Genomic DNA, 21369 nt, shown 5'->3' with positions numbered 1-21369 from the left:
ATACCTTCTGAATTCAAAGAGAGATCGTGTAGAGCGTTCATTTCCAGTTCTCCAAGATCAGAAGAAGAGGGTCCGCTTTTCCCAAAAGGGCTTTCCGCATTCAGAGACAGCGAAATGCAGACTTCAGTTTTCTCCCTCCCCAAGAATAGAGGGTCCCAAAATGGCTTCCCATTTCAAAGAGAGAGGGAGAGGCGTTCATTTCCATTCTCCAAGATAGGGTCGTCTGCTTTTTCCCAAAATGGCTTCCCAATTCAAAGAGAGAGAGAGAGTAAAAGGCTGTGTAGAGCGGTCATGTTCATTCTCCAAGATAGGGTCGTCAGCTTTTTCTCAAAATGGCATCTCCCCATTCAAAAAGAGATCGTAACCAATTTTTCCAGTTTTTTCCAAGATGGGGGGAGGAGAAGAAAACCTAGGATGGAATAACACGACACACAGAGAGAAAGAGAAAAAAAAAAGCCATCTTGTCATTTTCTGATAGGGTACCGGTGTTCGAATACTTTTGTGACCGACTGTACGCTTGCATCCTGAGATATCAACAAAGGTCATCAAACAAAAGTATATATTAATTTAACCAAAGTAACTTATGCTGCTTTCATTCTCAACATTTTCATACATTTTTCAAAAAGCAGCAGCAGACTAACAACATAGAACCATATACAATACAAGACCACAATCGCATACACCCAAAAAATAAATAAATAAATAAATAAAATAATATATATATATATATATTTATGTGTGTAAATTACTGAGTATATGTATTAAAAACACAAATTAAACAGTATTTATTAATTTAACTATCATAATTTATTACAAGATTAATTATTTTACTATCATAATTTATTACTAGTTAAATAATGTTAATATAACACAATGAGGCACACTGTTATTTATATAAGCTCATAGTTCTAAAAATTCATTTAAGGCGGTGAAGAATAAACCATCCCTTACATATGGACATTTAACAGATAGCAAAGAACAGTATGAGAAAAAAAATCGGTGAGGTATAATATTATTTAAAGGCGAAACTATATTCAAGCGATCTAGAAAGAAAAGAGAATCCAGAAGATCCGAGAGGGAAATAGCGCGATGCCCAAATTATCGCTCTCATCCCCAAATTTTCCCTCTCTCGAGATTCCTTAAGGGCTTTGTAAGTGTTGACAGACGTGAACTGATAACGTTGGCGTCTGTTTCGAGTTGATACACAAAGGAAGCCACAAGCAATGGCAATTTCAAGTATTTTTTAATGCTTTAAACTGATGAAAAATTAAGATTTATTGATTTAAAGGCACTTATTTATAGAAATTTGATTTAGTTTAGATGAAAGAAAAGTACTTATTTTAAAATTCCCGGCTTTTGGAGTATATCCTTACATTGTCCGCTGTTTTATTCTCGTCACCATCGGAGCCGAAATTCATTGGAATGATATAGGTTTTGTAGGGGAAAAATAAACATTTTTCAAAGAAATTTAATTGATAATCACCAAGAGGAAAGGAAAAATTTTCACTCTTTTACGGAGCGCAGCGATCGTGCTGCCGCTTGCCTCGGTGATCACACAGCCCCCCAGGAGGTCTGTTCTAACCTTCTTGGTGTACTCTGTAAAGACATCACGTTAATGTGATTATGACTGATGTCCTACGTATAAAAGCAATTTCCGAAATTGTCGAAGAAAACTAATAATCGAATTTCTGAAATATCAGAAAAGTTCAGAATACATCGGAACTGAAAATAATTGTCTAAATAAATGAAAATAATTGCCTTAATTTTAACTGGATTAGTATAATCCAAAAAATTTTTAAAGTTACTCAGAAACAGAAAAAAGCATAAACTTCTGCTGAAGTGCTATCGACTATTCTAAAAGCAGCTGAAATGCTTTCCCAATAATTTTCCCTGTTTTTTGCCAGCTTTGAAGTAACTTCTCCCGATATTTTTAATGAATTCAAAACTTTATTCCAACTGCCTGTGTCGCCAAATGGCGGCACTTGCTTGAATGATTTTTCACTTCGGTAGAGAAGCAATTTTATTTAGGTAGAATTTTCAAATGTGATTAAAAGCGCAATTATGATGAAATGTCTTGTGCTATTATGATAAACGATCGTTGAATGCGAATATAGTGATGGCTAGATGAATTAGATCTTTATGTTTTTATTTAAAGAAACCTGCAATCTTAATTTCTTTTAAATAATGCTTATCGTTTAGGCGTGAGGACGCAACAGTATCTAACAATATCAGTGTTCAGCATAATTTTTTATGTCAGTCCAGTAAATAATGATTTATTTTTATAGTAAACTATTTAAAACTTTGCTCTTAAATGTTTTTAAAGATATTTTTACTTCCTGGTACGAAGGGTAGGAAGTACTGGAATAGGGAAAAATTTCAGTTTTCAATGGAAATATACATTTTGACTAGTTTCGAGGTGATGTGTGTACATATGTATCTCACATAACTCCAAAACGATTAATCGTAAAATGTTGAAATTTTATATAAGGATCTGCTACAACATCTAGTGCATGTCTGTTTCTTTATTGCATCAGCAGTGCCATAACAAGTTTCAATAGAATCATTCAGTTTTTGTAATTCAGCCGGAGACTTAAATGTTAAAGCGTGTTTTATTTATTGGATTTGCATTAATATAAATCGTTTGTCTGCTGCTTTTTGACAATGGCAATAGTAGAAACGTGATTTGCCGCTTCTAGAACCGTCATTCAATTAATATTAGAAAATACAACGTTAGTAATTTAAAAAATTTTTCTTTTACGCTAATATTACTACTATTAACGTCAAATTCTACATCCTTTCAAATGTAGTTAATTATCCGCTATGCTATACGCTGGTCTTCCAAAACAAACTCTTCTTATATAAATTGTTTATACAATAAATTATTGTATTAATTGTTTATGTAATTAATTTAACATTAATTAATAATAATTCTAACATTAATTAGATTATATATTGATAATAAGTGTCATTAGTATTATTTATATTATAATAATTATATTAAAGAATTGGTGGATCGTAGAAGCAAGTTTAAATGAAGTGCTGCAAAAAGTGTCTATAATTTAATAGGTGTATTAGGAGGTTATACGATGTCCAAATCAGATTTTTCTTTCATATATATATAAAATAATTGGATAAAAATTTACAATTGGGTGCTCTTTGTTTTTTTTTTGGCGATTCTTTTTGGACACCAAGATCGACACCAGAAAGGTAAAATTTCATGATGGCCGCTACACAAAACCAGAATAAAAAGTCAAAGATTTGCACAAACTCGGTGTCCATGTACACATTGATCTATTTTCTCTTAAAAAGGCATCAGAGCGTAAACTAGCATTGCATATTGCTTTAACTTTGTCCATGTATGCATCGATTTAGTTTCACTTAAAAAATTTCTACATGGTTTAAACCATTATAAATAGTATCTTCTTTTGGATAGGGATTTCATGTCAAATTATGCATTAATTATAAAACCTGTGGAGTAGCATTGAGCACTGCCCTGTAAGTTTCACATGGCTGATGAATAGCACATGTATTTTTTTTAATTTAAAATGTTCTCACCACATTATTCTTTGCTCAAATATGATTTGGTACCTCTTGCACAAACTCTGTGTCCATGTGCACATATCGATCTGTTTTCACAGGCATTGCACACTGCCTTAAATTTGTTCATGTACACATCAATCTATTTTCATTTAAATAAAATCAGGAAGTTAAAATAATCATGGTAACCAGAAGTGAGGTTTCATCCGCAAAATTAAAAAAAATTGTCGCTAATCAAAGGGGAACCCAGTTCTGAAGTTTGCTGATAAGTTAAGTATGCAAATGGAAAGAATTGCTAGGGACTAACAGTTTATATGGAACACATATCCTTTCTCCACCCTTTTTTTTTCCCAGCGTTCATTTTCTTAAAACTTCTTTCTCATGTTAAATTGTAAGTATGTCATGCTGCACAAAAAAAAAAAAAAAAAAAAAAAAAAAAAAAAAAAAATTAAAATTAAAATTCAAATATGATGTAAGAATAAAGTGACCACATTTTCATTTTTCATTGAGACAAAGTGGGACAAATGGAATGTAATGAGAATTATAATTTAGTTATGAAAGCAGACCAATAATTCAAAAAATATATTTTATTATATACATTCATATACTTGTCCATAAATATACAAAAATATACTTATTATTAACTATTGGTAACTATAAAAATATTTGTAAAAAACAATAATTTGGATACTATGTGGTTGATCTTTAGATTATGGTAACTTGGCGAAAATTTGGCGACCAACTCTCCTACAGCAATTTATATTATGTTTTTTAATTAATTTAATAGTGTATTTAAAAAAAATATGATTTTCTTTCACGGTTATATTTTTTATCCGAGTGAATACTTTGAAATAGATTTGGATCATTTATTAAAATGTGAAATTTCTCACGTGAATTGGTCAAATTATATTTTAGGCTTAATACAGATTTTAAAGTTTTAATGTTCAACTGTGTTTTTTACAATTGTCCATATTTTATTGATACTAGAAAAAACACGTTCTGTTGCTGCATTTGTTTCTGGAAGGGAGAGCGTGTGTTCTACAGTTTTCAAAATATTTTCATAAGGAATATTATTCTGTTTAAAATGAAGGAATAACTCCGTCCATTTTTTGTCTGTTTCCACATTTGCAGACAACCAACATTTAGTTTTTTTCATCAGTAACGTATCTTTTTACCAATGACACCTCATCAAAAAGATCATTTTTGCAAATATTATTTTTCGGAAAATGGTTACTAATATATTAAAAAGATTTTTCCACATATTCCCATAAAATCTCCTTTTTTAATGTCACCTAATGAAAGTTTTTAATATCCTCGAATTGAACTGTCCATTCTTCAAGGTATTCCAAGAAGTTATAAAAATTTCTCACTTCTTTCAGTAAATCAGGTCGTTTAATATGGCACCTTGTTCTTCCAACCTATTGTTGTCCTTTCGAATAAATAAATCAATGTAATCGTTATCAATTCTTTATCGCAATTTTGTTTTTAGATTATTGATTTCATTTGACACTTCCATAATTGAAATTTTGCCCCCTTCAATAATTTTCACAGCATTGTGAAATAATGTAGCTTGGTTGTTGGGTGTAGCTAGAGGGGGGCACCTGTCCCCGGGCACAGAATCCAAGGGGCGCCAAACTGATGCTACGACATTTTAGAATTAAATGTTTTCCATCCTTGGCAAGCAGTAGGGGGCGCAAAATCTTCGGTTGTCCCTGGGTGCTGAAAACCCTAGCTACGACTCCGTTGGTTGTGGATGAACTGAAGACAAATTTGTGATGTGTCGTTTTCAAAAACACAGCTGCAATATTCTTGGACATTCATCTTGTGATAAAAGTATGATTTTAATGGTTCATTTTTTTTAAAAATATTTTCTACAGCTGGTAAAAGAGCTAGCCATCATGTTTTGCTGTAACCAATAATTCTTTTATATTCGATTTCTGCGCTTTCAAAAAAATCCTTCAAACTTTCGACATGCACAACATATATATAAAGATACGAATAAATTTTTGAACTAATATTTTCAGCATCCACTGGAAGTAAGTCAAATGCCATTTGAATAGTATTGTGTAGAATATGCGCTGCACAACCTACTCAAATAATTTTTTGGTTCAAACATTCGTTACGTTTCATAAAAACGTTATTGATGCCTCTTCTACCAAAATATGCGTTAGTCTCAACAATAAAATTATTGCCTCACAATAGGCAATAAAAAATTATTTATGAAGTTTGATCCGGCAGCCGCATAGACTGTATAGTGGGTAGGGGAGCCTGACTGTGATACCGAAGGGCCTGGGTTTGAATCCCGGAGAAGGCATGGTTGTAACTGTCCGTCCCTTCATAGGAGGTAATGGTGGCCCACCTATTAGGTGCCTCCATAATAAAGAGACCATCACGTCTGGCCTTAGTATAGATTAATTGACTATGTTATAAAACTGTAACTGTTCACAATCTGCCATTGAGGGAAAAAAGTTTCTACCAGCAATGAAACAAAATCTAATATTCTAATTTTAATTCTTGTTTCTGGATATAAGTCTAACAATTGTGGGAAATAATTTTAAATCTTTGTGGTTGGAAGCATCATAATATATGGATATAAATGTGCATTTATCTAATTCTTTCTTCAATTGTGAAACAAATATAGTGAAAAACATTGCAAATAATTGCTTCGGTTTTTGTCCTTGCGCGTGCAAATTTTTTGTCATACAATGTTTTGGTTGTTTGTGACCTACAATCAATTGATCTGAAACTTTGATTGTGGTTTATGGTGTGGAAAGCAAATAGCCCTCCCTTCCGCTAATGCTAGCTGTTCCTCTGCTAACAAAACATATTCAATGATGAGACGTAATGACAATGATAGAACACCACTGAGTAAATCTAACTCATTACATCACTTAATTTAGTTTACTCTGCTTACATGTTATGTGGTTTTTTTTTTTTATTTTTTTATATTCACTATAATAGTTAATATATTTTTATTGTACATTTAAAATAAGAAATGCAGATGTTTTCTAAAGAGTGGGACATTTTTTAAAATCGGCGGGACAGTCCTTCAAAAAGTGGGACTGTCCCGCCAAAATCGGGACGTGTGGTCACTTTATGTAAGAACGTTCATGACTGGCTGAATTTCAAAGTTATTAATAAATTGAAATCAGGAATAAATAAGACCAGATTTATGGAGAATCTGGGCTAAGAAGAACTGAAATCATAGTGAAATTATTGCAGTTATTTTTAATTGTAAAATTTTATTTGTATTGCTAAGAAGAAATTTTTTAAAAAACTAAACTTTGTAGTATTAACAAAAGTAGAGAAACCTCTCCTATTGCAAGAGCTGCCAAATAAATGAGTGTAAGAACTATTAAGAAAAACAGTAAAGGTGCAAGAAAATAGGTACTCTTCTGTTATTGGAACTGTACATATGTACATACATTCCCACATATATGAATCCAGTATGTATGTATGTACATGCACATATGTACATACATTCCCACATTTATGATTCCAGTACGTATATATGTACATGCACATATGTACATACATTCCCACATTTATGAATCCAGTCCCGATAGCATAAAAGTACCGGAAATATATGAATAGAAATAATTCATGTTTTATTTATATGAGTAATAAAATTAGGCACAGAATGGAACAGAAGTATGTTTCTTATAAACTATAATGTTAAAATTAAATTATATGTTAGATTGTACAAAAGAGATAATTTCAAGAATGAAATGAATTACCAGATCACGGGATTTCCTAGAGGAACTAGTGTTCAAGTGACTAATAATGTGAAACACTGATAATTTGCTTCAGGTGGTTATTCCAAAAAATGAACGAGTTCATTAATATAATGAACTCGTTAATTATATTAATGAATGAGGTTTTCGTGTTTTTTCCCCCCTTGTGTATAAGGTAAATATAGACCTTTTCCCTCTGAATATCCTTCATGAAGGTTATTTACTTCATATGATAATAGTACTGATTTACTTTTCCATAGCAAATAATCCACTTCAACCCGATTCATTGAAATTCTGAAATAATAAAATAATTTTGGTTTGTTCATATTAACACATCCATCTTGTAGAAATTGCCAAAATTTTCAGAATGTGCAAAACTGTATCAACTATGTGCATAACAATATCTAGTTTGAGCAAGCAAGACTACCATTTTTATATTTTTTTTTATTGTTGTATTCCAAGTTCCAATTCCACAAATTGTGATATTTTTATCTTAGATTTAATTTTAAAGTATATGTTTCTGGATTTGCTTCTGCTGAAGGGAAGTGCAATAAAATTTCTGCGGAAATGCAGCTGCCACAAAATTGCTAAAAGGAACAGCAATTGTTTTAAATCTGTTCTTAACCTTCCAGCACACGCGCTTGGCAATTTTACTCGTACATGAGTATGCGCACGTCGTATTTTTTATGACATCCGTTATTTTACCGTTTTTGGCACAAAAAACGGCAGAAATGAGTGAATATTGATAATAAATTTGTTAAGAAATAAAATATTAATCTTATTATTGCAAAATAGAAATGATATTACATTCAAATATAAGTAAATTATTTTTAAGTTCTTATGTTAGTGAGATGGAAATGCAATGATGTATTTCATTATAGAAAATTTTAAATTTATCATTTAATAATTATATTTTAAAATCGAAGCTAATTTTAATATTCATCAAAGGCAAGTATAGCAATAAAAAAGGAAAGCACCTTGGTAGGAAAAAAAGTAAGTTTAGCATTACTTACTTCTGCAAGGAAATTTACTTCTTACTGGTTACAAAAACGCACTTTAAACTAACTTTAATGTTTTTATTTATTTATGAAAAATAGAAATAAAAGAAAATAAGGAATGGAAAGAAAACAAGGAATGGAAATCGCTATTGTTCTCCCATCCAAATGTTTCCTTGTCTTCCCTTTCTTCATCAGATAATTCTTGAAGTATCCGAGCAAAATCAGCTGGTTGTACATATTTTTTTGCCATGAAAACTGATATAAAATTTACAGAGCCAAATGTACTCAAATTAAAATAATACACGGCACTTAATAACACAAAATTACAAAATATTTGAGAAAAAATATTTTTTCTGAATTTTAAAACACGACCACGTGCGTGTCATAACTTTTATGAAAAAGCTGTCATGTAGCACAAAAGCCCAGTTAAAAAAAAAAAAAAAGCTGAAATGTTTCAGATTTTAAATTACGTCCAAAGGGGCATTTTTTTAACGTTTTGAGTGTTACCTTTATTTATTAAATATCATGTTCTTTGCACTTAAACCATAAAATTCAGTTCAAGAGCAATATCGCAAAATAATGTTAAATTAAGCATATCTTTAGAATTTCCGATATACACAGTCTCGCGAGCTGGAGATAAAAGTATTTTTTTTCTATATAACGTTGCCATTTCTCGCTTTTAAAGCATTGAGTTTGTAAATCAAAAATTCGTTAAAGTTTTACAAAATATAAAATCTATAATAAAACAAATTCCAAATTTGGGATTTCAGATGCCCATATTCGCAGTAGGATTTCGTCATTCAAAATTCGATGGCTCTATGTACCATTGTTTTATCACAATGCGAGAAATAGACAATCATTTATGCAGATTTTTCATTATTTAATTTCTTCAAATATAATGCAGGACTCTAACATTTTGTGGCAACAGTTTGAAAAGTGAACCGACGTTTATGAGTATGACGCAAAACGAAAACAATAGTCCTTCAGGGACAAAGCCCCTTTGGACTAAAAAAAAAAAAAAAAGAGTCGAATGATTTCCTGTTGGCACATTCCATGATGTGGGGAAGGATAGAAAGGAAGAATAGAAATTACCTTCATAGTTATCAGCTTTGATATGCGAAAAATATGCACTAAAAACTGAATTTGTCGTAAACTTTTCCCATGCGCGCGTGCTGAAAGGTTAAAACAATAGCAACAATATATCCAACACAACATAAAAAAATAAACAAAAAGCTCCAGTCGGTTATTTTATTTATTGCTTTTTTTTTTTAGATAAATACCCAACTACAGTGTAAAATATGTATGTAATAATAAAGGCTTATAAAATAAATAATTCTCTCCAATTATATGTCAGCATTCATTTTCTTTTATAAAACGTCATTTGATTGCACGAAGGTGGTCATATTAATATTAGTGTTTTAATTTTTGAAATCTTTTAAACTGGTGTGTTTGTCCTACATTTGCTATTGAAATCTCTGTGTAATTAATTTTGAGTTAAGCTGTTAAATGCATTTTATATTTAGGTGGTTGAGCAGCACTGAATTAATGTGTTACAAGGAATATAAATCAACAAATGATGTCGTAAGTTATACATATTTATTTATATGTTATTTATAGCTAATGATATTCTATTCATAATATTAAAACTTCAAAAAATGTTCATATGGGAAATGTTCATAGAACATATGTATTTTGTCCCTTTTATAGATTGTCTGCCATGCGATTAATGCTTGCATTAGCTAAAGGCTAGTTTACATTTGTAAAAGTTGCTTCATATGAACCACTCAGATTCTAGTTAGGAGAAAAGTGTAATACAGTCAAAAGTCTTTAATCCGGACTCGTAGGGACTTCGGTGATTCCGGATTATCGATTTTTCCGGATTATAGATCATCAGTTTAAATCTGGTAAGATGGCATGCAGAAATTATAAAATTAAAAATATGAAACTGTAATTTATAAAATAATGAGCAATTATGATCTAAAGGGTATCAAAATTTACAAAAAAAAAAGCTTAATATTTATTTGTTTACTTTATTAAACATTTCTTTCAACGCGCGCATGCGTAAAGCATACATTATGCATAGACAAAATTAGAAAATTGCAACCAGAAAACTATTTGATGTGTATTCGTGATATTTATTATGATGATGGATTTGATTTAAATCATATCAAAGATGGAGTACATCGAGATGAAATACTACATTTAGTAAGGAATTATATGCCGAATAAAATAAAAACATCTGCCCCGAAGACAAGGATAGTGCTGACAGGTCAATTTCCAGTTCATTGCGTGCCGCGACGTTTCCCTCCCCCCACAGAGCAGCGTGAAATTGATAAAAAGATTTCGGAACGGTTAGAGAAACAAAGGATATGCCTTTGTGTATATAGTATACAATATATAGTATATAGATAGTATGTGATTTTTTGAAACTATAGAAAGAAGGTTGTTTATTTTATGTTGTGGAAAAGAATTTGTACACACACATATATACAGTCAAAAGTCGTTAATTCGGACACCCATAATCCGGAATGATCTATAATCCTGACCTCAAAGCTGAAAACTTTCTGCGCATGTGCCGCATTGACGCATGCAAATAGGCATTTAAGCGTGCGCGTAAGACCTTTACGACTGCGCATTTGCGTGTGCACAAGCGCAGAATACGCGTTTAATGTATAACGGACGGTATAAGCTAAAATTATCTAATTGTCTATTTCAGTTAATGTTGATGATTGCGTTGTTCCTTAATCTTCGAATTGGATCCGGCTTATTATTTTTTGCAGACTGTAAAAACAATTTTATAAAAGTAAGCTTGAACTTTCGATTATGTCAAAAAGAATTTCCGATGCTGGAGCTCCCAAAGGATCTACAAAAACGAAAGTATGTTTCGATTTCCATCAAACAAAAAGTGGAATTGCTCCAAAAAATGGATAAAGGCATATCTTTTGTTTATCTAACCGTTCCAAAATCTGTTTATCAATTTCACGCTGCTCTGCGTGGGGGGGGGAAAGAAGGAACGTTGCGGCGCGCAATGAACTAGAAGTTGATCTGTCAACACTATTGTTATCTTCAGGGCAGATGTTTTTATTTTATTCAGCTTATAATTCCTTATTAAATGTAGTATTTCATCTCGATGTACTTCGTCTTTGATATGATTTAAATCAAATTCCTCGTCATTATAAATATCACGAATACAAATGAAAAAATCAAATAGTTTTCTGGTTGCAATTTTCTAATTTCGGCTGTGCATAATGTGTGCTTTATGCATGCGCGCGTTGAAAGAAATGTTTAATAAAGTAAACAAATAAATATTAAGCTTTTTCTTTTTGTAAATTTTGATACCCTTTAGATCATAATTGCTCATTATTTTATAAATTACGGTTTCATATTTTTAATTTTATAATTTCTGCATGCCATCTTACCAGATTTAAACTGATGATCTATAATCCGGAAAAATCGATAATTCGGAATCACCGAAGTCCCGACGAGTCCGGATTAAAGACTTTTGACTGTATATATATTATTTATAGGAGGAACACTTGAACATACATTCATTGACTAGAGTGTGAGAAGCACACACAACACAAACAGCATGAAAAAGATCAGAATGCATAATTACAACATGTCAAAAAACAACACATGTCAAACAGACTGGAGATGTTGAAGTCTCTCTCTGGTCTGCCAGTATCAATCATATAAATGTCCAGTCACTTCAGGACATTCTTTGAGATGAGAAGCATCCATAACAGTATCTCACCTGCATAATACACAGTTAGGAGACAAAAAGATGTTAAATCAAAATAAGTGTTCTGCAAAGCTGTCACGTCCAGTTTCCAACCGAAAAGTTGCAACAGCAGTTCATCTAGGGGTAGCTGGAACCTTTAAATGAGATTCCATCCAATGCTTTTCCTTAATTTGATCTACTTGCTTGGATTAAAAGTCATTATTTATGCATTCTTTTATTACTCCCACTATAGTAGAATAAGGTATAAGATTTCATAGAATCTGTAGGATTTTGAATCCTTTTTTGGCTAAAAAATCAGCCTATTCATTACCGTATATTCCACAGTGAGCCGAAACCCACTGCAAAATAACTTTTTTATATAAGGTTTGCAATATATTTAAATTAGACATACAGTATTTTATTCTTTGCGAATCAGCAGTTTTCAAAGAGATGATAGCCTGAATTGCAGACTTAGAAACTGATAAAATCATAGCATTTTCAGAACTCTCACACCTAGAAATCAGTCGTTGAGATGCCAACCTAATGACCTCTAACAGTCTATGAAATGGCATGGTTAAGGAACCTAGAGACGAATAGAATGCAAGTCAGAGAAGACACCAGCTTCTGCATTTCCATCTTGTGAAAGGTCGTATCCATATATATACAGTCAAAAGTCGTTAATCCGGAGTCGTCGGGACTTCGGCGATTCCGAATTATCGATTTTTCCGGATTATAGATCATCAGTTTAAATCTGGTAAGATGGCACGCAGAAATTACAAAATTAAAAATATGAAACCGTAATTTATGAAATAAAGAACAATTATGATCTAAAGGGTGTCAAAATTTACAAAAAGAAAAAGCTTAATATTTATTTGTTTACTTTATTAAACATTTCTTTCAATGTAAGTTGCATTGTTTCATGTGATAATACTTTCTCTTTAATTCTATTAAACAGACACAATTTCTTGTTTAGTTACAAAGTTCCGCTGTTCAAGTCCTATAATTGTTATGTTGAGAATACAGACTAATTTGTCAATCGAAATGTTTTCGTTTTCAATAACCTCTGGCTCACTTTCTTCACTATCGGAAGCGAATTATAATGACGAGGAACTTGATTTAAATCATATCAAAGGAGTACATCGAGATGAAATACTACACTTAGTAAGGAATTATAAGCCAAATAAAATAAAAACATCTGCCCTGAAGATAAGGATAGTGCTGACAGATCAACTTCCAATCCACGGTGTGAAATTGATAAACAGATTTCGGATTTCAAAACATACTTTCGCTTTGTAGAGACAAATTACACATTAGTAAATATATATCGGAAATTCTATTTGACATAATCGAAAGTTCAAGCTTACTTTTATGAAATTGCTGCAAAAAACAGTCTGCAAAAAATAATAAGCCGGATCCAATTCGAAGATTAAGGAAGATGTTGCAATCTGCAACGTTAACTGAATTAGATAATTTTAGCTTAGCTTATACCGTCCGTTACACATTAAACGCGCATGCGCACACACATATTCGCAGCCGTAAAGGTCTTATGCGCACTCGTAAACGCCTGTGTGCATGTGTGAACGCGACACATGCGCAGAAAGTTTGTAGCTTTGAGGTCCGGATTATAGATTATTCTGGATTATGGGTGTCCAAATTAACGACTTTTGACTGTATATGCAACCAGTCCTGACTGGGATAATTGCTGTGTAGTCTTCAGTGCAATAGCTTTCAACTCCATTTTGCTTGTTATTTTCTTATGCACAAATTAGATCAAGTGGACCCTGTCTTCCAAACAACCAACATACCGAGGGCCTATTTGGTTTGGAAGGTTGTAGGAAAAAATGTCACCCGGAAAAAAAGAAATGAAAAGAATGGCACCGGAAAATAAGGAAAAGGAAAATAAGTCACCCTTATTCTGCAATGGGAAATGTAAGGCATGTTTTGAAAAATCACCAAGCTGGGAGATAAAAGTTGTATCACAGCAACCATAGCTTCAGATAACCGGAAACTTCTGAAAATGATTGCAAGAAGATGTGTGAGCTGCTGCTTCTTCCTTATGTTAAAAATAGAGCGGTGTCCAGCGGGCGAAGGCGGGTGTCATTGTCAGGTCATTAGTAATTGCACCCCTCGCATCCCATGTAGTTATAGCCTTAAGCTGCGGTTTAGTGAAACATGGATTGTCGCATAATTGAAAATGAATTCATCTGAGCTTTGGTATAAAACAGTGTTATAACAAACAGTTGTAGATGCAATTTAAAGTCACAGTTTGCAATAAGAATAGTACTCAATTTTTTAGCTAATTAATTGTTGCATATTTTTTTTTCATTTGATTTTAATTAAAAGTAATGTTTTTTCACAGGAAGCAATTGTTTAATTTTGCATTTAAGGCTGAATAGGAAAACAAGAAAATCATAGTTATTAAAAATTAAGAGGTTTATTTCAAAATTATATTAAAATTTTAAAATCTTATTAAAATAAATCCTATAACCATGTGATCTGGATTTAAACATTTAATATACAAGGAACCCTCTTGTGGCGACCTCTTCCAAAAGAATTTCCCAGAGTAGAAATAAGCACTTGTACTGAACATTATCTCTCTAAGACGACCACCTCCACCGAAGACCAAAATAATCGGAAATGTGGATGATTGTCTAACAGAGCGGTTAAGTTGCTGAATACTGGTAGTTAGACCTGGGTTTGATTCTTAGAAAAGTGGCTTTTCGTGGTTTTTCCCACATATAACACGGTTACGAGTAAGCTTTCCTTAGAAGCCCTCCACAAAGACAACTCTTCTCTTAGGCAGATAGCTTTCGTGAGCTTTGTTATAATTCAAACCAAATTAAAGAAACTTATTCATTTTAATCTCTAAATTATGCCCCAAATAAATCATACGTGGGAGCTTTTTGTATTCAGAGCCTAAAGCATATCAGAACGGAAAATTAAATAAATTTAATTATTTAACTTGGTTATGCAGAATTCCAATTTTTAACTTATCCCTAAGTTCCAAAAATCTGAGTATGAATAATCATTTAATAAAACATAGATCGGTAACTTTAAAATTCAAAGAATAACTTTGATGACCTTCGACCACTAGTAGCCGAGAGGTAAAAATCATTGAATATTGGTAGTTCAACAAATATTGGTAGTTCAAACCATGGCAAATGAGCTGCTTATGAGGCAATTTTCGTGGTTTTCTCCATGTGTAACATAAATATGAGTCAGTTTCTATCAGACGTATGAAATAATTTTTGTATCAACTCCACACTATGAAGAGTCCTCCATGAAGGCATTCATATCCTCTCGGCAGATAATCTTAGGGCACTTTGACATAACCTAAATAATCTGATTTTGATGATCATGCTAATCTACTTTCATACTGAAGCTTGTGATGCTTTAATTAACATTTTATTTATTATAAACTGTTTTAACTATTTTAAATTAACCATTTCAGCAACTTTTCTGTTAGATTTCCTTTTTTAAACTTTTGACATAATTTTAGAAGCCTAAATATGTCTGATCATTTTAGTAAGACATATTATTTGTAACTGTTTTATATATAATTACAGAAAATCTCATGGCGACTCTAAAAGTTATTCCTACAACATAAATAAACAGGCTTTTGTACCCTCTCTTATGCAACCATCTATATAATAAGCGGCCCAAATCACTTGAAGCCGTTAGTAGTCGCATTAGAAAAGTCTCATGATATTTGCATTTTTGTGTCATTTAATAATTTCAGTTTATTTAACATGTCTGCCTTATAAATTATAATATTGGTTTTTCAAGGTTGTATAACATTTTAATATGAATTTTCCGACATATTATAGTAATAATCTTTTACATTCCATTCAAATTATTGTATTTGTATGAAAGACTTGAATCAATTGTTTATCATTATTTTGTACATATATTATTGCAAAAATTCAAAATCCTTAATTATGATAATTTTCAATATTCGGGCTGTAAATGCCAAGTTATTTAATGACAGATTTAAAACTTGTGCATTTACAGTGAGAAAAACATAATTATGGAGCTTTTTAATGCCTGAGGCTGGTTAAAACTGGTTGAAATGTGTTGCAGTCTGAGTTTGATATGCAAAACCATTCTCACACTCATTTGTTATACGCTTAATTTATAGCAGTTTCCCTAATTAACAAAATTTTAGATTTATATCACTTTTTAAAATTTGTGAAAATAAACAAAAAGAAAGAAAAAAATTCATTTATGGATTATAATTATTTTCTGTTCATCTTTTATGACAATTAGTATACTTTTGAATTTTCCTCAACTGCCAAATCTTCTTGTATTTATAAATATCTATAGGTTTTTTACAGTCCTGCCCCAATTTTAGAGTTTTTACATTAATTATTACTAATAATTTAATTATTAAAAACGTTTGGTGTAATTAATCATGCACATCGCACATGGATTCGCTAATTTAGAATTTTCAGAATTGTTGTAAGCACTACTGTAGATGGTTCATCTTTACTATCAAATTGCAAATTTTAAGATTCAATAAATCCAACTCAGTCAACCCAATTTTAAGATTCAATAAAGGCACTGAAGTTATTTAACATTTAAGAACTCTTGGGGATTTAGAAATCCCGGACATTTGTACTCAAGAAATGATTTCAAAAATGTTATGCTATATCTATTAATAATTGTTCTATCCCTTGACCAGCTAATATATATATACTGCAATTTCCTCTCATTTCTTCTTAGATTACTTGTATCATGATAAAACACATGTGGTCTATCTCTCTAAGAGAAGGGATGTCTTCGATGAGGACTTTTAAGGGAAACAGGCTCTCATTTACTTTATACATGAAGAAAATCACGAAAATTCTCTTGGAACCAACTTGTTTGCTGGGATTTGAACCCCAGCTGAAGGATCAGTGTTAAGCAATCTTACCACTGTCACATTAATGGGCTGCATTATGTATTATGCTTTATGAATTTAGAGCACAAATGACCTTCAGTCCTCTTATATCATCGAAGCCTGGTACCGTTTCTCATCAAAATAAAATTACAGTCAAAAGTCGTTAATCCGGACTCGTCGGGACTTCTGCGATTCCGGATTATCGATTTTTCCGGATTATAGATCATCAGTTTAAATCTGGTAAGATGGCATGCAGAAATTACAAAATTAAAAATATGAAACCGTAATTTATGAAATAAAGAACAATTATGATCTAAAGGGTATCAAAATTTATAAAAAGAAAAAGCTTAATATTTATTTGTTTACTTTATTAAACATTTCTTTCAATGTAAGTTGCTTCGTTTCATGTGATAATACTTTCTCTTTAATTCTATTAAACAGACATAATTTCTTGTTTAGTTACAAAGTTCCGCTGTTAAAGTCCTATAATTGCTGTGTTGAGAATACCGACTAATTTGTCAATCGAAATGTTTTCATTTTCAATAACCTCTGGGTCACTTTCTTCACTATCGGAAGCGAATTATAATGACGAGGAACTTGATTTAAATCATATCAAAGATGGAGTACATCGAGATGAAATACTACACTTAGTAAGGAATTATAAGCCAAATAAAATAAAAACATCTGCCCTGAAGATAAGGATAGTGCTGACACATCAACTTCCAATCCGCAGTGTGAAATTGATAAACAGATTTCAGATTTCAAAACATACTTTCGCTTTGTAGATACAAATTACATATTAGTAAATATATATCAGAAATTCTATTTGACATAATCAAAAGTTCAAGCTTACTTTTATGAAATTGCTCTTACAGTCTGCAAAAAATAATAAGCCGGATCCAATTCGAAGAGGAACAATGTAATCATCAACATTAACTGAAATAGATAATTAGGTAATTTTAGCTTATACCGTCTGTTATACATAAAACGCGTACGTGAAAACGTATTCTGCGCATATGCGTGTGCACAAGCGCAGAATACGTTTTCACAGAATACGTTTTTTTTCATATGCGCAGTCGTAAAGGTCTTACGCGCACGCGTAAATGCCTATGTGCATGTGTCAACGCGGCGCATGCGCAGAAAGTTTTTAGCTGTGTTGTCCGGATTATAGATCATTCCAGGTTCTCGGTGTCCGAATTAACGACTTTTGACTGTACTAGAAATATTAGTAAAAAGACATGTAAGTATTTTGGTTGAGTTTGTATTCAATTAATCATATCCATGTAACACATAAGGATATAATTTACATAGTACGTATTTTAGAATATTTTAGAATTTTTGAACACGTTAGGATCCTAAAAAAAGTTAGCAAAAGTTAATGATGGGAACGTCATTTAAATAAACAAACACTGTTCTACGCCAATGCTGTAATTCGACATTCGACAAAATGTGTTTTGCTTATAGTATACCAATCTCTGCCGAAGGGTAAAAATTGTAACCAATGCAGAAATTTCTAAATTCACTTTTGCTGCATAAATTTTCCATAAAATGAAAAAACAATTTTCAATACACATAAATCATTAAATGAATAAATGTAAATCTTTACTTCAGAATACATAAACATTATTTCCAGTTTAATGTAAAACTTTTCACCCGCAAAATTCATGAGATAAAAAAAGGTAAATGTATATTAAGTCAAAACTTCTTTATTTACATAATTAAAATAAAATCAAGTCTAAAATTTATGCGTTATTTAGCATCAACACTACATTTTGCATATTAATATTAAAAAAAAATTACGTGACTAAATTACTCTTCAACAATTGTTTACAAGCCTATAATTTGTTTGATCAAGTGTGACTAAGCTGCAAAGTAAATCATATATTCTCTTGCAAAATCTCGTGGGCTTTGTGATATCTTGGAAAATCAGAATTGTAAATTATACGTATGATTGCTAAATATTATATTGGTAAGATTATTAATTGAACTAATTTCATGATCATCGTAAAGAGAGCATGAAATGCTCTAACATACACATTTTCAAAACATAAAGTATGAAAAAGCACAAATGCGATGGGACTCAAAGACATGAAACAAGCAGTGCTTATTGACAAAATATCACCGATGCATTTATTCTTTGCTGGATTGTAAAATAAAGCAGTATTTGCAAAACAAAATAAAAAGGAAGAAAAGAGCATAAAATCTATGAAATACAATAAATTACGGGTGAAGAGGGGGGGGGAACTTGAAACTATTTTACGAATTATTCTAAGGGTTAAAAATATCACTACTGTTGCAGCAGAATGTCTTTAAAAAAACATTTATGACTTACCTAAAATTTAAAAAGAAAAAAATAGAATTACACTATAAATTAATTTATACAGTCGTCCTATACAAGTAATCAAATATTTAAGAATGCTTTTTAAAATTATTGTTGCATTTTTCTTGCAATACTGGAGTGCACTGCTTAAGCTGCACTTCAGCAGCTCTCATCTCTACATCACATGCACTTTCAAATGGTTCAACACTTACTGTCTGTGACATCGTAACTTCACAATCAGTTTTGACAAACTTAACAGTCACATTTTCACTTTCTTCCACTTCAGGCACTTGTGAATCAAAAGCTTCTTTTCCGTCTTTTATTTCTTCATGTTTTCGTTGTTTTCCTTTAATCCTGTTGGATGTTTCATCCACCGTTTCTTGATCTTTCTCAGGCAGTTCATTAGCCACTTCCTTCATTTCTTCATCCTTTGATTCTTCTGATGCCACTCTCTCATTGCCACATCATCTTTTATGGCTCCAGTTTCTTCTGTAAGTTCCCCTTTCACCTGTCGGAGTTGCTGTCGCACCTTTTCCTGGCCGACATTTATTTCTTCTCGCCGGGCTATTTATCTTTCAGTCCCGCTTTCATCTCTTTCAGTGCGGCTTTGATCTTAGCGAAGAAGTCCATCAAAGTCTTTGTTTCCTCCGCCATGGCTTTCCTCTGCAGGCGGGTCACTGACATTCATTCGCAAATCCCACTTCTGACACCAGTTGTTACGTTTTTTTCTCAGACACCAGTTGTTACATTTTTTTCTCTGACACCAGTTGTTATGTTATTTTCTTCCTTCACGTTCGCACGGGGTTCGTAGATTTGGAGTGAATAATGACGACAGCACTTGATGGAATATCAAAACACACTTTATTTAGCCAATATTAATCAGGACAGCTCCAAAATCACGTTTAACAGTCTTCGAAGAACTACTATACACACGCTGACACAATCAGCGACACAGCCTTCATGCTATCAGGGTATAACAATGGAGACAGCTTCACTGCAAAGCATCAGAGTGCAGCTCTCGACTTTGTTTGGTCGTTCTCAGAACTCCACGTACTCTCGAGACTCTCCACGCTAAAACTCGCGACGCACTCGATGACACACAGAGCACAGCTCCCGACTCTTCGGTTCAGTCGTTCTCGGAGCTTAACACACTCTCTCGATGATGCACTAATCGCGATACACTAAGAGAATCTTCGATGCACTCGATGACCCACTTGGCACTCGCTGCCCAGCTGTCAACTCGATCGACTTCGCACGGACTGCTAACTCGAGACTAACTATCTCGCACTCTCAAGGCGCACACTCAATGACTTGACTATCAGCTTGCTAGATGAGGCACACACTCAATACTAAGTGACTGCAGAGCAGCAGGGTTTATATAGCTTTTGGTTTGTGTTCGAGAACATTCTAGGCTAAAACCGGTAAGAATTTGTTCCAGAAGGTTCTCCTTCTGTCCATGGCATATTGCCAGTTTTGTAACCAAATATCACCAAATGGGCGATTTCTCTACAAATGTGACAACCCTATCTTCCTTGTTATTTTATGGCAACCCTAAACCTGCTTTGTGGGGAAGCCATCTTACCGCTCCTGTACATTTCGTAACATTATTATTTGTCTCTTACGCTGTTCATCATTTATATTAAAAAAATTATAGTGTTGAACATTATGAAGAATGAGAGACCATAGAGATAGTTATAATTATTCTTAGGGATGTATCCATAATATTTTTTTACCAGTAAGACTTTTCCATTGCTTTTTTTCTTCTCTTTTTGTTCTAGTGATCTATTCTCCTGCCCAAGTTTAATGACATTCTATTAATATCTATAATGTATTTCTCCTGCTTTCTTAGCATGCCTTCGTGTTGTAGTGGTCAGCACACTTGGAGCGTATTTGAGAGATTAGTGGTTCGAGTCCCGGCAAGGGTAATGTTCATTTTTCATCTCTCCTGCCTTTCAAAAAATACCTAATATCTCTATATATCTACCGGAAGGTCTAAACAGCTTGGTCTAATAAATTGTTTTAATGTCCTCTGACTAAATACTATATAATCATCACATGACATTAGTTGAACGGCAGAATGGTATCGATGAAAAAGAAACGTTAAATTTTAATCCACTTCCTCAAAATGATGATTTATTAATAATGAACTACATTCATGAGATGGCTCTACCTAGCATATA

General features: G+C 32.4%; 1 protein-coding gene across 9 annotated transcripts in view; it reads left to right on the top strand.

Moving 5' to 3' along the window:
- Positions 1 to 1910: 1910 nt before the first annotated feature.
- The window catches only part of LOC118179562 (cytoplasmic dynein 2 light intermediate chain 1), a 116409-nt gene continuing 96950 nt past the window's right edge, over positions 1911 to 21369 (top strand). The window contains exons 1-2 of one of the 9 annotated variants that reach the window (XM_085815659.1): positions 1911 to 2028; positions 9793 to 9850. Coding sequence is in view for 5 of the 9 variants with exons in the window: in XM_085815653.1 (XP_085671779.1) it covers positions 9843 to 9850 (8 nt within the window). In the remaining 4 variants the exon portion in view is untranslated. The other 8 variants (XM_085815653.1, XM_085815660.1, XM_085815662.1 and 5 more) reach the window with 8 other exon arrangements.

This window comes from Stegodyphus dumicola, chromosome 4 (genome assembly GCF_044657685.1).
Source record: "Stegodyphus dumicola isolate Sdum_Otavi_A_Nest chromosome 4, ASM4465768v1".
NCBI lineage: Eukaryota > Metazoa > Arthropoda > Arachnida > Araneae > Eresidae > Stegodyphus > Stegodyphus dumicola.
Note: the sequence above shows the minus strand (reverse complement) of the source record. Positions and strands in the feature narration are given on the sequence as shown.